This window comes from Heloderma suspectum, chromosome 13 (genome assembly GCF_057233095.1).
Source record: "Heloderma suspectum isolate Gila_16-S chromosome 13, 16-S_ref, whole genome shotgun sequence".
Classification (NCBI taxonomy): domain Eukaryota; kingdom Metazoa; phylum Chordata; class Lepidosauria; order Squamata; family Helodermatidae; genus Heloderma; species Heloderma suspectum.
The window spans coordinates 33,057,841-33,076,592 of NC_139470.1; the positions used below are offsets into that span (position 1 = coordinate 33,057,841).

The following is an 18,752-nucleotide window of genomic DNA, read 5'->3' on the forward strand; positions in this document are numbered from 1 at the left end:
GACAAGTATTTTCAAGTACTTGAACAGCGCCCAGAACTGGACACAGTACTCCAGATGAGGCCTAACCAGTGCTGAGTAGAGGGGAACTAGTACTTCCCGGGATTTGGAAGCTATGCTTATATTAATGCAGCCTCAAATGGCATTTGCCTTTTTTGCAGTCACATCACACTGTTGGCTCATATTCAGCTTGTGATCGACAACAATTCCAAGATCCTTCTCGCTTGTAGTGATGTTGAGCCAAGTATCCCGCATCTTGTAACTGTGCATTTGGTTTCTTTTTCCTAGGTGCAGAACTTGGCATTTATCCCTGTTAAATGTCATTCTGTTGTTTTCTGCCCAGCACTCCAGTCTATCCAGATCACTTTGAATTTTGTTTCTGTCTTCCACTGTATGAGCTATCCCGCCCAATTCTGTGTCATCTGCAAATCTGATCAGCGTTCCCTGCGCCTCCTCCTCCAAGTCATTAATAAAAATGTTGAAGAGCACTGGGCACAGGACTGAGCCCTGCGGTACCCTGCTAGTTACCTCGCCCCAGTTTGAGAAGGTCCCATTGATAAGCACTCTTGGAGTCCGATTCTGTAGCCAACTGTGGATCCACCGGATCGTTGTTTCATCTCGCCCACTTTGAGCTAGTTTGCTCATCAGGAGATCATGGGGCACTCTGTCGAAAGCTTTGCTGAAGTCGAGGTATATGATGTCCACAGCATTCCCACAGTCCACAAGGGAGGTGACTTGATCCAAAAATGAGATCAGATTCGTCTGACAGGATTTGTTCTTGACGAATCCCTCTTGGCTTCGAGTCATCACTGCATTGTTTTCAAGGTGCTTACGGATGGATTGCTTTAGAATCTGCTCCAGAATTTCACCAGGGATTGATGTCAGACTGACTGGTCTGTAGTTCCCAGGTTCCTCCTTTTTACTCTTTTTGAAGATAGGGACAACATTAGCCCTCCTCCAGTCATCTGGCACTTCCCCCGTCCTCCATGATTTCTCAAAGAGAATAGACAGCGGTTCGGAGAGTTCTTCTGCCAGTTCCTTTATGACTCTAGGATGCAGTTCATCTGGCCCTGGAGATCTGAACTCATTCAAAGTAATGAGGTGTTCCTTGACCATATGCCTATCGATCTCAAGCTGCAATCCTGCCCCTTCAGCCTGTACTTTGCCTTTGCCAGGGGGGTCATAGACCCCCTTTTGGGAGAAGACTGAGCCAAAGTAGGAATTGAGCACCTCTGCCTTTTCTTTGTCATCTGTTATTGTTTTGCCATCCTTATTTAATAGCTGAACCACCATTTCTTTCCTCTGCCTTTTACTATGCACAGAGCTGAAGAAAACCTTTTTGTTGCTTTTAGCATCCCTTGCTAACCTCAGCTCGTTCTCAGCTTTAGCCTTCCTGACGCCATCCCTGCAATTCTGTGCTACCTGCCTGTACTCTTCCTTTGTTGCTTGGCCTTCTCTCCACTTCCTGTATGTGTCTTTTGTTTTCAGGTCATCTCTAAGCTTTTTGTGAAGCCACATTGGCTTCTTCTGTTGTCTTCCACCTTTTCTTCTTGTTGGAATTGCTTGTGATTGTGCCTTGAGAATTTCCTTTTTTTAAAACTCCCACCCATCTTGGACTCCTTTTCTCATTAGCGTCGCTTGCCATGGGACCTTACTGATCATTGTTCTGAGTTTATGAAAATCAGCTTTCCTAAAATCCAGGGTACGCGTTTGACTACACTTGGTTTTTGCGTCCCTTAGACTCAAGAACTCAAGTGCAACATGGTCGCTTTCCCCCAGAGTTCCTGTAACTGCTGCTTTATCCGCTAAGTCATCTCTGTTGGTTAGGATCAAGTCAAGGATAGGCGATCCTCTAGTTCCTTCCTCTACTTTCTGTAGGAGGAAGTTATCCGCCACACAAGTCAGGAATTTCCTGGAGGGGCCATGTTCTGCAGAATTTGTCTCTCAGCAAATATCGGGGAAATTGAAGTCCCCCATTACTACTACATCATGCTTCCTTAAAATACTGGCTGTTTGCTTTTCAAAAGTTTCATCCTTGTCTTCTCCTTGATTGGGTGGCCGGTAGTAGACTCCGACCACCAGGTTCCTTTTATTCTTTGCTCCATTTATTTCAACTCAGATGCTCTTGATGGGGCTACCAAGCTCCTCCTCCTGTATTTCTGTGCAGAGATATGTATTTTTCACATACACTGCAACCCCACCTCCCTTTCTGTTCCTCCTGTTCTTTTTGAACAAGTTATATCCTTCAGTTGCTGTATTCCAGTCATGAGAGTCATCCCACCAAGTCTCAGTTATACCTATCAGGTCATAGTTTCCCTCTTGTATTAAGAGTTCAAGTTCATTCTGTTTGTTTCCCATACTCTGGGCATTAGTATATAGAGGAAAATGATGTGGAAAATGATATTGAGATGTTCATTAATTAAAATATCTATTGCTTTTTATTGTTCCCACTTCTCTATCAGACTAGCTTTACAGAATCTGGGTCAGCGATCATGATTAAATTAGCTTACTAGTCTAGAGAGAGACAGACATATGACGATAACTTTATGAAAAGGCGGATGCTATTTATCATGTTCTGGAATGATTGGTTTAATGAAAATTTATGCCTGTATTCTTTATTCATTATATGAATGTTTTTTAAACTGTATATTTCTATATTTATCATGATATATAGTTATATTGAAAACGTATCTCCTACGTAAAATGTTATTTATTCAAGAATTTATTTTAAAACGTCCAGGTCTAGAATGTCCCAAAGATGCTGTGCATGAGATCTGCTGCACACAGACCACAAAAATGTTTCTCTCTCCACATCTGTGAGAGTTCTACAGATCTTTTATGTCCAGGCTTGGGAACAAGAGGAAGCCAGAATAAATTATCAGGCATTTCAAACATCTTTACTCACATAGAATTTAAGAAGGGCTCCATCCGAGTTACAACACCATGATCTCCTCCCAAGATATTCATGAGCTGTGTTCAGTAGCATAAGAGAAGAAGGCAGCATAGCAGTGTCCAGAGTTGGAGCCACTGTAACAGACAAGTAATTATTTCAAAAATCCTAAAAGAGGCAAACATGACATACTTCACATTGTTGCAGAACTCAGAGAGACCACGGAGTGAAGGAAAAAGAGTTTTTCTTTATTTAACGCGCGGGCTTATGGCTGGAATCACTTCCAAAGAGCCAAAAGCCCCGATTTACATCAGCAAATTGTTTTTATAGACATTGTGACACATATGCAAAATCTCCCCCGCCCCTTTCTGTGTGGGTTTGCAGTATTCAGCATTTCCTCTCCTAGCACTATTGTTTATAATACAAGAAATGGGTTATAGGGTAGCCATGATAAGCAGAGAACAGCAGAGAACATGATATACATATCACTATGACCTTAGCCTTGGTGACAAGTTAAGAGATTCCTGCGTCTCGTCAGCTTACAAACATATATTTCAGAGAGCAAGAGCTCAGCAAGAACATGAAGCATGAGACTGCATGAGGCTACTTAGTCTGACCCCCAATATGGCTGCTACATTCCCCCCTTAAATGCATAATTTTATTACAATTATAGTATTTCTGATAAGCGAATGCTCATAATAGTCTGCAAAGCACAATACAAAACTTTTTATAACATACATATCACTTAACCTCTTGTTGGGCTATTAGAGCGTAGAGGGCAGCAGTTTTACTAGCCGAGACATAAAACAGATTGGTTAAACAGCGCATAAGACAAGGAATGCAAAGGCGTAACAGTATCTCTATGAACAACACTGGTAGAATTAGGATGAACAATGCTTTAAGCTAGCTAAGATTTGGGAGCCAAGAGGTTAACCAATCTTGCCAATTGTTTTGTCCCATTGTTATGTCAGCCACTATATGGTGCAGATTGTTGACCTGTTCATCTATAGCATTACTATTATCAGTTAAATTAAAACAGCAAAGCTTTTGGTGCGTCTCACAACCCAGATGATGAAGAAGGAAGAGGTAATCTATACCAGCTCGATTTTCTAGAACAGCACCTCTTAGATCACGCAACTCTTTATTTAATAATGACAATGCTCGTGAGGTGGCATTTATGCTCTCGGCCAAGCTGCAAGCTAACCGGTTGATTTCTAGACCATCAGCCACGGCTAGACCTGGAACTCCAACTAACGATACTGCCAGTGCCAATCTTTCTGAGTCAGAGTATAGCTGTAGGTGGCTATTATAATTTTCAGTTAGTTGGAGTGCTCTAGGCTGCTGTCGACGGATTTTCTCTGGCCACGGGGGAAGAATTGGCATCAGGCGGCTAAGGCAACATGGGTGGTTATTAGACAAGTTGGCTGGAATGAATGACCAGGTATGGGAACCACAGGTCCAAAACTATCCATGAGGCAGAAGTATATGTGCATAATTAAAATATATGTTTTGAATTTCATTACAGTGGAAGGGGGGGGGGGCAGGGATAGCTTTATATTTCCCAGAAGATTTTTTGACAATTAATTATTTGTGCACAAGTGGCATTTGTTCCAGCTACGATGGGAGTACGTAGAGTGAACTCTGTAGGGGGTAAGATTTTTGTAACTATGCCCCAGTCAAAATTTTGGGAATAAGTCAAGTTTATATTAAAATTGCTTAACATAGTCCCGTTTTGAATTTTTTTCAGGATGCTTACAGACAGGTATTAGGCAAGAGCTAATAAGCCTGTTTGCAGGTATATCCCTTGGTAAACAAAAATGCTTTACTCCAGTGATTGAAGCCAGTAATTATCAGCGAATCGCTGGGACAGACTTTCTCCTTCAGGGGCAGACCCCCCTTTTTCGCACCTTATTGAGGAACTATAATACAACACCACTAACACTACAACATGCATATTTGATCTTCTTTGGGATCTGACTGTATGCTGGGCAGCTATTCACCTGGCTAGCTGCAGTAGGGTCTAGTCCCCTTCTTCAATTTTCCCTAGTTGCAGGTCTGACCGTATGCAGGGTGGACAGTCTCCCGGTGTGCCCACAGTAAGGTCTAGCCTGAGTCTTCTTACTGCTTTTTCAGAATGATTTTTTAAAGGATTTTCAGGATTTCTGGTCACAGTCCACTCCCCCCCCCCACTCTCTTGACTCGTGTCCAATGTATCCAGGGTTTAACTCCAGCTACTTTTATAGCTGTGGGGGTGGGAAGTATAACAGTTTTTGGCCCTCTCCATCTGGGAGTCAAAGGGTCATTTTTCCACTTTTTGACCCATACTTTATCTCTTGGTTATGTAGCAGCCATTATCGAGGGTCAGACTAAGTAGCCTCATGTTACTGCCAAGTTATTGTTTAGCAAAACAAAAATGTGGAAATCTCCTGACTTGTCAGCAAGGCTAAGGTTAAGTCAAATTGCATCTCATGTTCCTGTTCTTTGCTTATTGTATATCATGGTCTCTTCTGTTCTCTGCTTATCATGGTTACCCTATAACCCAGTTCTTGTATTATAAACAATGGTGCTAGGAGAAAAAATGTTAAAGACTGCAACCCCACACGGGAGGGAGTGGAGGAGCCGTTTCCTATGTGTCACAATATCTATAAAAACAATGTGCTGATGTAAATTGGGGCTTCTGGCTCTTTGGAAATGATTCCAGCCTTAAGCCCGCGTGTTAAATAAAGAAGAAACTCTTTTTCCTTTACTCCGTGGTCTCTCTAACTCTGAGTTCTGCAACAGTTGGAAAGGATGAACTTCTGTAATGGGAATTGGGGGCTTATTTTCTAAGACAAAGCAACGCTGGGCTTGAAGAACTTTGCCCAGTGTTTGGATTTCTTGTTTAAGGCTAACGTTTGCTTGCTCTTGATGCCGCTCCAGTGTCAATCATGAAGTCAATGTCACGGCCCCTCACAGTCAACGTCACGGCCCCTCTCAAGCTGTCTTCTCTCTCGCCCGTTATGGTTCCCTTGGTTTTCTCCTTTGTGTAGTTGATTTATTTTATTTGGGCATTCATGCCAGCAATGTCCATCTTGCCCACACTGGGCACACTGTGCCTCTGCCTCTGCTGTGTCTTCTTCTATTTTTTCGTCCACGTCTTCTTGGTCCTCTCGGTCGAGGGGGGTATACTGGCGATAGGTATCTAAAAGACGCTCTAAGTACACTCTGGGGCCTCGGTGGCACCTTGCAGCACTTTAGACACCTTGGTCATATTAACTGACTTCTTCATACCTGCCTTCATGGCTTCTAACAGCAGGGTTGTTGTTGTTGTTTTTTAATAAGGAGACTTTATTAGGTAACTTACAGCACAGGCGTACCTAATGGTTGGATCAGACAGCTTCTCTGAACAACGAGCTATTGGGCTAAATGGGTTTTATACCATACATGTTACCCATGAGGCAGCACAACACTAGCAAGCATTTTCAGCATAGGCTAGAAGTGTTTGGTTCTCAGGCACAGCTTCCTGTAAACAAACTTTGCTTCCCAGGCAAAGTGCTTGATAACACTTTCACTCATTAGTATGGGAAGAGAAATCTCTCTCTCTTTCTCTTGCTTTCTTTTTCTTGCTGATCTGCCTGTATTGCAGATCATGTTTCAAACTTTTTACATAAAACTTTCTGCTCCATGCACCAGCCTTGTTTCTGTATTTGTCTTTTTTTGCAAGTTAAACTCACTTACTTAAACCTTTCTGCCCTACACTAGTCCCAATGACGCACATTTGGGATAGGCTTTTCTTCTCCTTCTAGCTACATTTTCTCATCTTAAAGAACTATTACATTACTGTGGCTACTTTACCCCAGGTAATAAGCTCCAGGTGCTGCTTTTAATCAGCTGCTTTTAATTTAAAATCAGCTGCTTTTAATTTACCCTGGGGCAACTATGGCCACGCTTCTTCTTTACAAATGTTTTTTTTCTTTGCCTCTTGCCTTCTCTTTCTTCTTTTCCCCCCTTCTCTATCTGTCTGCCACTTTCTCTATGTCTCTGTCTTTTCTACTTGTCTCTGTCTTTTCTCTTGTCATCCATTGGGACCCACACTCAGTATCATTTGGAGTTGCAACTAACACTAATCTGCAAATATCACATATATTTTATGATATCTAAGAAATCATAAAATATACACAACAAACTTTTTTTGCAATTTAATACAATGAATGGAAAACACCTCTTGCATGGTAAGGCATGATGGAGCAGATCCAGCAATTGGGGGGGGGAAAGCTCTCGGGGCTATCTATCACTAGATAAGCTAGCCAGGGATTTACAATATCACACACACACACACACACCCCTCTTTTCTTCTCTTCCCTTTCAACTTGGTACACGAATGCAAAGTGCTGAAACTTAGGAAGCTGGGGGGTGATGGGCATTGCCTTATACTTGCATTTTTCAGACAGCCATTAATCTTCTTCGGGGAGGCGGTGGGGTGATTTGCAGGACTGCAAAGGCAAGCTTCCCAGTTTGTTTGTATTTGTAAATCCCAAGCTTAAAACAGGACACAGGGCAGCCAAATCTTTGCTTTGGCACAGGCAACAAATAACTCAGGTTAGTTTTCTTTGCTGGGGTCTCAAACAGGAAAACAGTCTTAATTTAAAGTTGTAACGTCACTGACAGCATCAGCCAACCAGCTACACAGATCTCACTGTTTTTTTTAAGACAGTTACTCCAATACCTTTTTTTCTTCTCAATCAGGTTGGGTCTCCCAGCTTACACAGTTTATTGCAGCGTCCAGGAGCATGGTAGTAGTGTGATTTTGGCTTGGCCAGGAACATGCTGTCTGGTTTCTTGGTCTTTTCAGCACACACACTCAGGCAGTCCAACACTGGACACTCAAATCAGTGAGATTTCTTCATTGCAGGGAATCCCACGGCAAAAGCTTAACGGTTACGCTCTTCAGAAATCATATAGCTGATGGTCTACAGGCTCTACAAAATTCTAGGACAGTTGAAAGCTAAACACGGCTACCTTGACAGAGATCTTCATCGTGGTCTCTCCGCTTCATTCTGCCTTGGGACAGTCCTATGGCACACTTTCCACTCGAAGAGGGGTCTAGCCTGTGCCCTGGGGGCTGATTCTTCACTTTTATTCTCCATTTTGCACCTTCATCTTCTGGGTCTTCATTTTCAGTTTCTATTTCTTAGGGATTTCATTTCAATTAGGCGAGGTGATGATGTTGCACAACTCAGAAGGTTGTGGGCAATTTTCCTCCCCCCCCTCGGCGCACTAGGCTAACAGCTACTTCTTCGGCCTCACACTCCGACGCTCGGTTAAAAGCCATGCTGTCCTGCAACATTTCTCTAATTAACAGCCTCAGATCTTGTTCTTTTTTTTCTCTCAGCTCGACCTTGAGCTTTTTGCTGTTTCCTCTCTCTATTCTGAATCCTTTTAAAAAAAATCTTTTTCCTTTTTTTTTTTAACATAAATCTCAAGGGGGTGCAAGTCTTGCTTCCCCCACCTCCCACAGCCTTCCTCCTAAGGTAAAGATGGACACAATGAAGGAAAGGGGATTGGCCAGTGAGTAAGGGGTCTCACTGACCAACACAAGAGGAATTTTCATACCACGCACTTTGCTACTGGCCTGGGCACCCGGCCGGTCAACAGAAACCGCAGTAGCCACTCACACAATCATCAATTTCACCACTTCATTCATATGTCCCTGCCACCCACTTTCCCACTTTTCCACTAGAGCGAAGCAGTTTCCTCAGCACCTTGCTGAGTATTAGTGCCTGCTCGGGGGAGTGATCAAGTCCCCCCTCCACCCCCAATCGGGTGGGTCACCTTTTGTATACATATACTAACACTGACCTTCTTCATAAGGCAGGGCCCTCTTTTTTTCTGCCCAGTGGCCTTTCTCCTAAAGGCAGGGCCCTCTTTTTACTCCATATACTTGCCTTTCTCCTGAAGGCTTCCAATGTGGGTTTCAACTAAATTGCAGCTGCAGTATGGGCAGGGTTCAAGTTCCTTCCTCCGCTTCCCAAGGTTCTCTTGACGCGCACAGCTGTTCGGGCAGTCCCGGCGCAGGCTTTCTCCCGTTCACCTGACAAAAAGGTCGGTGGCACCAAGAAAGGGAGGCGTGCGCTGAGCCTTCCCTCCCGGTGCGGCGATCAAGAGCAGGCAACTGCCACCTCTCTGTCTCAGCGCCTGCCACATCCGAGTCACGGCACCATTTATGTTGCAGAACTCAGAGTGAGAGAGACCACGGAGTGAAGGAAAAAGAGTTTTTCTTTATTTACGCGCGGGCTTATGGCTGGAATCACTTCCAAAGAGCCAGAAGCCCCGATTTACATCAGCAAATTGTTTTTATAGACATTGTGACACATATGCAAAATCTCCCCCGCCCCTTTCTGTGTGGGTTTGCAGTATTCAGCATTTCCTCTCCTAGCACCATTGTTTATAATACAAGAAATGGGTTATAGGGTAGCCATGATAAACAGAGAACAGCAGAGAACATGATATACATATCACTATGACCTTAGCCTTGGTGACAAGTTAAGAGATTCCTGCGTCTCGTCAGCTTACAAACATATATTTCAGAGAGCAAGAGCTCAGCAAGAACATGAAGCATGAGACTGCATGAGGCTACTTAGTCTGACCCCTGATATGGCTGCTACAACATTACATACTAGAACCATTTCTAGTTGTTTGGGATGTTTTATTCATACGTAAGAGCATTTCTAGACCACTGTTCAGTCCTAACAAGGACCCCCAGATTTTTTTCTGTAGAATTTCCAGACATTTTGAAGCCAATGAAAAAATGGGGGGGGGGGGAGTTCAGGAAAAACAGAAAAGTATGCAATACCTTTTTTTTTAGTGCTCTTTACAGGTGTAATGTTACTTTGTTACTCTAGGAATATAACATTTATTATGTACAACAGGAAGGCCTGTGGAGGTTCCCCAAATGGCCCAGCAACTTCTTCCCTTGACCAATCCCTCTGCTGTAGAAGGAAGCAGCTGATTGGACACAGGTGCTTTCCCCTGCTCACACAGAAAAAGGCTCCCTTTCTCAGAAGGTGAGAGCACTTATCTCCGATCAGCTGCTGGGATGGGGCCAAGGGATGAAGAAGTGGAGTAAATAAGTCCTGCTTCCTTCTGACCCTGGTCCTACAGAGACTTTTCCTGCTTATTTCTGAGTAGTCATGCAGACGCTTGCCCTACTTACCTGTGAGTAGACATGCTGCTCATGCTTACTTCTGAGCAAGCATGCTTCCTAATATAACTTGGTAACAATGAAATTGGGTGGGGTGGGGATTTGTCAGCCCACTTTTGCCTTTTTTCCCCCCACTTGAGACCTTAGAATCATAGAACAGCAGAATCATAGAATAGTAGGGATGGGGCCTGTAAGACCATCGAATCCAACCCGCTGGCTCAATGCAGGAAACCAAGTCAAAGCATCCCTGACAGGTGGCTGTCCAGCCTCGTCTTGAACGCCTCCAGTGTGGGAGAGCCCACCACCTCCCCAGGTCATTGGTTCCATTGTCGTATTGCTCTAACAGTCAGGAAGTTTTTCCTGATGTTCAGCCGGAATCTGGCTTCCTGTCACTTGAGCCCATTATTCCATGTCCTGCATTCTGGGATGATCGAGAAGAGATGCTGGCCTTCCTCTCTGGGACAACCTTTCAAGGACTTGAAGAGCGCTATCAGATATCCCCGCAGTCTTCTCAAGGGTAAACATGCCCAGTTCTTTCCGTCTCTCCTCACAGGGATTTGTTTCCAGTCCCCTGAACATCTTCGTTGCCCTCCTCTGAACCCTCCCCAGTTTGTCTGCATCCTTCTTAAAGTGTGGTGCCCAGAACTGGACACAGTACTCCAGATGAGGCCTAACCAGTGCTGAGTAGAGGGGAACTAGTACTTCCCGGGATTTGGAAGCTATGCTTCAATGAATGCAGCCCAAAAGAGCATTTGCCTTTTTTACAGCCACATCACATTGTTGGCTCATTCAGCCTGTGATCTACAACAATTCCAGGATCCTTCTCACTTGTAGTATTGTTGAGCCAAGTATCGCTCATCTTGTAATGGTGCATTTGGTTTCTTTTTCCTAGGTGCAGAACTTGGCATTTATCCCTATTATATGTCATTCTGTTGTTTTCTGCCCAAAATGGAATCTGGCCCTTGAACCTGCCCAGAGTATGATCCCCCCTCAGGGGGGGATCATACTCTGGGCAGGTTCACATGTAATGCTAAGCTACCCTGGAGGATAAGCCACTGTGGGCTGGTTGTTCGCTCACCAACCCACATTACTCCCGACAGATGATTGGGCACGCGGCAGCTCAGCCTGGCTTGTTTCCCCCTCAGTCCTCCAGCCTGCTCCCTGCATGTATCCCAGTGTCCTTTGAAGCACAACGCGTCTTGTCTCCTTGTCCTGGCCCCCTCCCCACTCCGATTGCTACCTCTTTGCAGAACAGTTACTCCATTTGCCACCTTAAAAAAAAACAGTGCCTTGGAAGTGTGCAAATGGGGTCATCCCCCCCAAGTCTTTCCCATTTTGCAAGTGCACAGATTTGGCTGTCCAGTATGTGTAGTTTTGCCTTGTCAATTTCCTTCAATGTTTCAGCTGTCAAAGGGAGCTCCAAAGTGGTATACGTAGACGTACAAAGAAACTGATAAGGCGAGTCTGGTTCTTGGCTAATTTGCACCCAGTTGTGAAAGAACTGGGGGAAAATAATACTAAGAAGAAGGAGGAACCCATTTGCACAATTCATAAGCACTGGAAATGGAGAAAAATACGAAAGAAGTGCTCCAAAAAGAAGCACACAGTAACTCCCATTTGGCAATGTCATCCTTCCGCTATTACACCTTGAACCGACACTTGCCAGTGTCTTCCCCCCCTTTCAGTACTTACCTGAGTCTCCAACGAGACCAGAAATGGGAATTATGGTCTCCCCCGCTTTTCATGACTCCTTTCTGGAGCAATTATTGCTGTGGCTACTGAGCTTCTGCGGATTTGCGAAAATGTCCCCAACAGTTGTTTTTTTAAATCCTTGGAAGGTGGGTGCCTGGGGTGGCGTGAGTGGGGCTCCTGGAGGGGTGCTGCAATTACTGCTGCTGCAGGCACCCCATTAGCTCCACCCATTTGGCCTCCCTCTAAGGTTTTTTTTTAACCTGTTGGGAATATTTGTGCACATTTAGAGGCTGGGAAGTAAATAATTTGCACAACTGCAGTAACTGCTCCAAAAAGGAGCAATGAAAGTGGGTGGGAGAGCCCAGAACTCCCATTTCTCGACTTGCTGGATACTCGGTTGTGTGTTGAAAGGGGGGAGGACACTATTAAGTGTCAGTTCAAGGCTTAATAGCAGGAAGATGACACTGCCAAATGGGAATTATTTTGTGCTCCTTTTTGCTCCTTCTGAATTGCGCAAATGGGTTCCTCCTTCCTCTTACTATTCCCCCCAGTTCTTTGCAACTGTGCGCAAATTAGCCTATATGCAGTCTTGCCTTGTCAATTTCCTTGTATGTTACCGACTCCACTTCAGGGCTCCCTTTAACAGCTGTAACATACAAGTAAATTGACAAGGTAAGACTACATATATCGATAGCCGAATCTAGGGTCTCACGGAAGATGAGGAAAACAAACAAAAAAACAAATATGACCCCATTTGCATAATCCTGAGGCATCAAAAGAATTTTTTAAAAATGTGCTGTTTGGGCATCAGTGGAGGGGCAGTCCCTGGTGACTCTGGGTGGCTTGTTGGAAAAAAACAACCCACGCTGAATTGCCCACACCAGGTTTGGATGTCACAGTAAGCCACGCTGACACTAACATGGCTACAACCCACCATGGCTTATTGTGATGTCTGAACCCAGTCTCTGTGTTAGGCAAATAAAGGGATGAATCCTAGGCCTGGCTCCTGCCATGGTGCTCCCTGATGGACAAGTCTGTCTATTCCATTCCCCTGAGATGGGGCTGCCCCACAGCAGGAGGGAGGGGGCCATGGGCATCCAATGGAATTTTTCTGGGAGGGAGGGGCAAAGCTGCACAGCACTTTGTGGTGTTTAATGTGTGCGCATGGTACGTGCTGCTACAACACACATAGATGCACTTTCCTTCTATGTGTGCTTTGTTGCTTAGTGTCACATTCCATGACATTTAAAAGCCTAAACAAAGTAGTAGAAGATCCTGGAAAATGAACAGCACTAATGCAGAAGAGTGTTATATTCAAGAAGCAACATGAACTCCAACAAAACTTTATTTGGAATGAGTGATTTTTAAAACCACACAGTTAGAAACAAGAGAAAAAAACCCAAATGCACAAACACGCAATGTCATATGACTTGCCTGGAATTATTTCCTTCATCATGGAAACATTGGTGAACACTGTCTAAAACAGTCTTCCCCAAGCTTGTCCTCTGGAGATATTTTGGACTACAACTCCCAGAATTCCTGACCATTGGCCATGCTGGCTAAGGCTGATGGGAGTTGGTCCAAAACATCTGGTGATCACCAGGTTGGGGAATATGGCTCTAGAGAGTACCATCTGAGTCTGAGGGGAGTGTCTTTAGCAATGGGAGGAGAAAAGGGTGTGCTTGATTAGGATTGTAGAGCATGAACTACTTTACTTTTCACATTGTTATTAGCCACTTTTTACATCAGCTGACAATACAATTTTTGCATAGCTTGAATTTTGAACTGCGGCAATATTCTTTTGGAATGGCATATTTTTCCTGGAACTGCATTTTTTGTGTATGGCTGCGTATTTTTAAAAAGTCTTGATAGCATCAGAGAACAGGCTCACCATTTCCGGTAGATCTGGTGACTGAGTACTGACAAGGCCTGAGTGCCGGGTCTACCAAGAGAGGTAGGCCTGGCCTCTGAGAAACTTGTATACCACATCTACCCTTCTGATGTTTTTCCGTGGATAGACCTGGTGTCTGAGCAACGTTTTTTCAGCAGCAGAAGACCCACAATGCTCTCTGCAACTCTTTTCACTGCTGTAATGGCCCTTGGGCCAACAGCCATTACAGGGGTGAAGGGCGTGGTTAATACGGAGGACAGGAGTCCTGCTCAGTTTGCTGTGTACTCCTGGGCTTGGCTCTGCAGGCAATGCGTAATAGATGCATATACCTTCACAAGAGGGTAATTTTTCCTACAGTACATGAAAAAACGCTAACTAATGAGGAGCTGCATGGCACACTGTCCTCGCTCCAAGGTTTGCATGAAGGCAGAGATGGGGAGAGGCTCCATTTGAGCCTCCTGCAAGAGCTAAAAATAGCAGGTTCTCTTAAAGAATGTGGCGCCCAGAACTGGACTCAGTACTCCAGATGAGGCCTAACCAGTGCTGAGTAGAGGGGGACTAGTACTTCCCAGGATTTGGAAGCGATGCTTCTATTAATGCAGCCCAAAAGAGCATTGGCCTTTTTTGCAGCCACATCCCATTGTTGGCTCATATTCGGCTTGTGATCGACAAGAATTCCAAGATCTTTCTCGCTTGTAGTGTTGTTGAGCCACGTATCGCCCATCCTGTAACTGTGCATTTGGTTTCTTTTTCCTAGGTGCAGAACTTGGCATTTATCCCTATTAAATTTCATTCTGTTGTTTTCTGCCCAGTGCTCCAGTCTATCAAGATCACTTTGAATTCTGTTTCTGTCTTCCAAAGTATTAGCTATCTCACCCAATTTTGAGTCATCTGCAAATTTGATCAGCATTCCCTGCACCTCCTCCTCCAAGTCATTACTAAAAATGTGGAAGAGCACTGGGCTCAGGACTGAGCCATCCCTGCAATTCTGTGCTACTATTCCTTTGTAGCTTGGCCTTCCTTCCACTTCCTATGTGTGTCCCTTTTTGTTTTCAGGTCATCTCTAAGCTTTTTGTGAAGCCACATCGGCTTCTTCTGTTGACTTCCACCGTTTTTTCTTGTTGGAAAAATTTGTAATTGTGCCTTGAGAATTTCCTTTTTTAAAAACTCCCACCCACTTTGGACTCCTTTTTTCATTAGCGTCGCTTGCCATGGGACCTTACTGATCATTGTTCTCAGTTTATTAAAATCAGCTTTCCTAAAATCCAGGGTACGCGTTTGACTACACTCGACTTTTGCTTCCCTTAGAACCAAGAACTCAAGTATAACATGGTCACTTTCCCCCAGAGTTCTCGTAACTGCTACTTTATCCACTAAGTCATCTCTGTTGGTTAGGATCAAGTCAAGGATAGGCGATCCTCTAGTTCCTTCCTCTACTTTCTGTAGGAGGAAGTTATCAGCAACACAAGTTAGGAATCTCTTGGAGGGGCCATGTTTTGCAGAATTTGTCTGCACCAACTTATCCGTATGATTTCATAGGTTGGATCAATCTGTAAGGCACAAAGCTTCAAAGATCTCTTGCAGTAATGATCACAACAAGGAATGCAACCTTAAATGTGAGGAACTCCAATTCGATGGTTGTGAGAGGCTCGAAGGGCTTCAATGTCAAGGCCTTCAAAACCACCGATAGGCTCCACTGGGGAACCAAAGTTCAGATCGGTGGTGCCAAATTTTTCACTCCTGTCAAAAACTGCCTGACAAGGAGATGTGTAAATACAGAAAAGCCTTGAAAGAAAAGCTCACTTACTGGAGTACGACTTCCTCGCTGCTGGCTTCCTCGCAGCCTCCAAAACCACTAGTAAAGCTCGTGGAAAATCCTGCTGCTCTTCACCCCTTGTATCCTCCATGCTGTTAGCTTGAGTGTGGTCAGATCCGGGTGCCTTACTTGTTCGTGATCCCTGGAAAGTAGGTCTGGTACTAGGAGATGCAGGGAATTCCCCTTGGAAAACTTTAGCAGAGGGGAGAACCAAGCCTGCCTCAGCCACCACAGTGCAATGAGAATGCAGTCCAAGTGTTCTGCCCTGATTCTGATTATCACTCTTGTCAACAGTGGGAATGGAGGGAATAGGTAAAAAAAACCTCTCCAGTCCATGGTAGGAGAGAAGTGTCCCCCAGAGACAGTTTGCCTAGACCTGCTCTTGTGCAAAATTTCGGACACACCGTGTTTCAGGGTGAGGCAACAAGATCTATTGATAATGTGCCCTAGCGCTGAAACCGGAGGTTGAGCACTTTGCCCAACATTTCCCACTTGTGGGTTGAGAGGTAAGTTCAGCTCAACCTATCTGCTAGCAGACTGTCCTTTCCCACAGCATGAAGTGCTGCTGATACTATTCCCCGAGGAATCGACCAACTGAATATGTCTGAAGTCAGTGCAATCAGGTGATTCGAATGTGTTCCACCTTGTTCCTTTAAATGCCACACCACCACTGCTGTGTTGTCTGAAAGTATTTGCAGGTGTTGGTTCTGAAGGTCGACCTCAAAGGAATGAAGAGCTTCTTTCACTGCCAGCAATTCTAACACATTTATGTAAAGATGACTGTCTTTGCGTGACAAGAATACCTTGTATTCTTAATGGACTGCAGTGAGCGTCCCCTCCTAGCTGAGAGGCATCGAGATGAAATGGGTTGGATGAAAGGAATCTCTTGGAGAAGACTGCGGTGATCCATCCACCAAAGAAGTGTAGGAGCTATTCTGACCAGGATCCGCTCACCTGCAGATACAAAGGTTTCCTTGGAAAACTGAGCCGTGTAAGGCTGGAGAAAGGTGTAAAATACTTCAAAACAATGCTTTGTTACATTGTTGTTTCAAGTAGTCTTCAGCTGCTAAACATTCTTCTGGCTCACACTGGATCATCTGAGTAAACAGTTCTCTGATACTTCGGTCTTCAATTTCATTCAAGACTTGTTCAGGGGCAAAGAGGCCATTTCTAGATGCCAGACACCAGGACAAGTCAAACAGAGGCATACCCTCTGTAAAGAGCTCAGCTATTACACAGCCTGCGGAAAAGGTGCCCACTGGACATTTCGGTTCCCCCCTGTTTCGTTGATTACTGTTGGACAAGTCTACCAGGGGAGCAGAAGGATCTCTCAAGTTCTCCAGTTCTGTGGCAAACATGCTGCCATCAACAAAGCACTCTGGGATGATGTAACACATCCTCCTTCATGATGTATCAAAGAAATAATTGAAATCTGCAGAATTGTCTTCAGGGAGGTAGGTCGGTTTGAAACTTGCAAAATTGGTTAGAAGGACCCAGTTCCAGCTGGTCACCATGACGTTTTCTGTTTTGATGTCCCCATGATGGACCCCAGATCTGTGTGCTTGGTCCGCTGCAGTCAAGATCTGGAAGGCTATCCACTTCCTCAATGTTGTTTAGGAATGGCTGAGTACTAATGTGGTCATAAGGATCATCCCGAACATACTGCCTGAAAAGCATCGCTGCTTTTTCGGTCAGTGTGGTCTTCTGAAAAGGGAGACAGTTTTGTGCAGAATGCAGCCTTATTTTCAGCTCCTCCAGCTCCAGCTTGTAACTCGTTAATGGTAAAGTTGGATCTTGAACGGCAAACACCTTGACAACCACCAGACCTTCCCTGTGCTTGGCTCGGGCAACTTTAAAAAACCAAGTACTGCCCAGGCTTTTTTCATACTCAAAGTCATGGATGTCTGAGAAGTAGCTGTCAACCGAAAGGATCTGAGAAGGGGCAATACCAGCCAACTGGTTCCCCATGGCAGTACCTTCACCTCTATGCCACACCTCCATCACCCGTCTCTCCCTCCTTGGCTGAGCTAGAGGCAGTCCAGCCTGAGGAAACCAGGCCTTGGCTTGCCTGCAACACGGAACCGGTAAGCAGTCTACATTTAAATTAATGCATTTTATAAACCAAATATACCCGAGATGCACACCCAAAGAGTCGTCTTAGTATACATGCGAAGTTTCAAGTGTCTAGGCTTCATGGTTTGGGCACTAACAGACAGGCACACATCATATTTTATAATTACAGTTTGATAGTAGAATAAATAATTTTATATAGTTCTATATCCTGCTCTGGATGTTTTGTCACCCTGATAACTGTTTTGAATTCCCAGTGGTTGACACACAGGCCAAGATGAAAGTGGACAAGCACAGGCCACAGTGCTGATGTGTCAATGCCACGACATAGTCAAGTGGGGAGAAGCAGGCAATCCAGCCACGCTGGGCCACACGCCACTGCTCCTAGCCTGGAAGAAAATGGGTTCCTGGTCCAAAGCCACCTCGTACAGATGAAACAACACTATCGAATTTATTCTGACAAAGGGTTTCGTGGCCTATAGTCCACTTCATTAGAGGCATGGAGTGTTCTCCTCCCCTCATCCAGCATCGTTGTTTTTGTGCCACTGAAGGTGGGGCAAAAGCAGCGATGCTGGAAGGGGGGCAAAGGCTAAAGACTCCTCCCCCTCTCCCCGCAGCAAGCCAGAATCAGCCAGCATTGCTGCCTCCGCCCTCTCCCAGTGACCCCAACTGCCACTGCTGGTTTGTGTCACCATTAGTAGCACAGAAGAAGCAATGCCAAGCAGTGTGTGTGTATGGGGGGGATTTGGGAAGGGGGGCATGGGGGCTGCACAACACATGGCTGAGGGTCACAGGGGGGCCATGGGCTGCGCACCCCTGTTCTAGGGGCATTCTGAAGTACACCAATGGAGGCCAAAGTAACTCCATCTGGTAAAGAAAATAAAAGGAAGCGCCCCCTTCCCCTGAAACTGTTTGAGGACCAAAATCATCTCCCAAAATGGTCAATGAAAGCACCCTCTAAAATTCATCTCCAACAAATGGTCAGGTATATTTACAAGGGGAATTTCACTTCAGTCTTATTTATATTTTTCTTCTGTGCACGCCAGTCCAGTGACAAGACTGACAAGCAATTTTACAAATGAAAACTCAACTGATCTGCAACAACCTGCGGTCCATCTGTTACCTGTTTTATTGACTGAACATGTGAGGCGACACAGACGCACTTAAGAGTTCAAATTACCTTTTCCCTGACTCAGAGCAGACTATCACCTCTTTC

At 44.8% G+C, this 18,752-nt stretch overlaps 1 protein-coding gene and 1 pseudogene across 19 annotated transcripts in view; both read right to left on the reverse strand.

Annotated features, from left to right (window-relative positions):
* CABIN1 (calcineurin binding protein 1) overlaps positions 1–18,752 on the reverse strand; it is a 205,025-nt gene that overhangs the window by 120,609 nt on the left and 65,664 nt on the right. For all 18 annotated transcript variants that reach the window (XR_014785760.1, XM_084819973.1, XM_084819972.1 and 15 more), the window contains one exon: positions 2,903–3,024. Coding sequence is in view for 17 of the 18 variants with exons in the window: in XM_084819973.1 (XP_084676099.1) it covers positions 2,903–3,024 (122 nt within the window). In the remaining variant the exon portion in view is untranslated. The remainder of the gene's footprint in view (positions 1–2,902; positions 3,025–18,752) is intronic.
* LOC146336350 (phosphoinositide 3-kinase regulatory subunit 4 pseudogene) lies at positions 8,316–18,733 on the reverse strand (annotated as a pseudogene). Its single transcript, XR_014785761.1, has one exon. The product of XR_014785761.1 is annotated as a phosphoinositide 3-kinase regulatory subunit 4 pseudogene (transcript).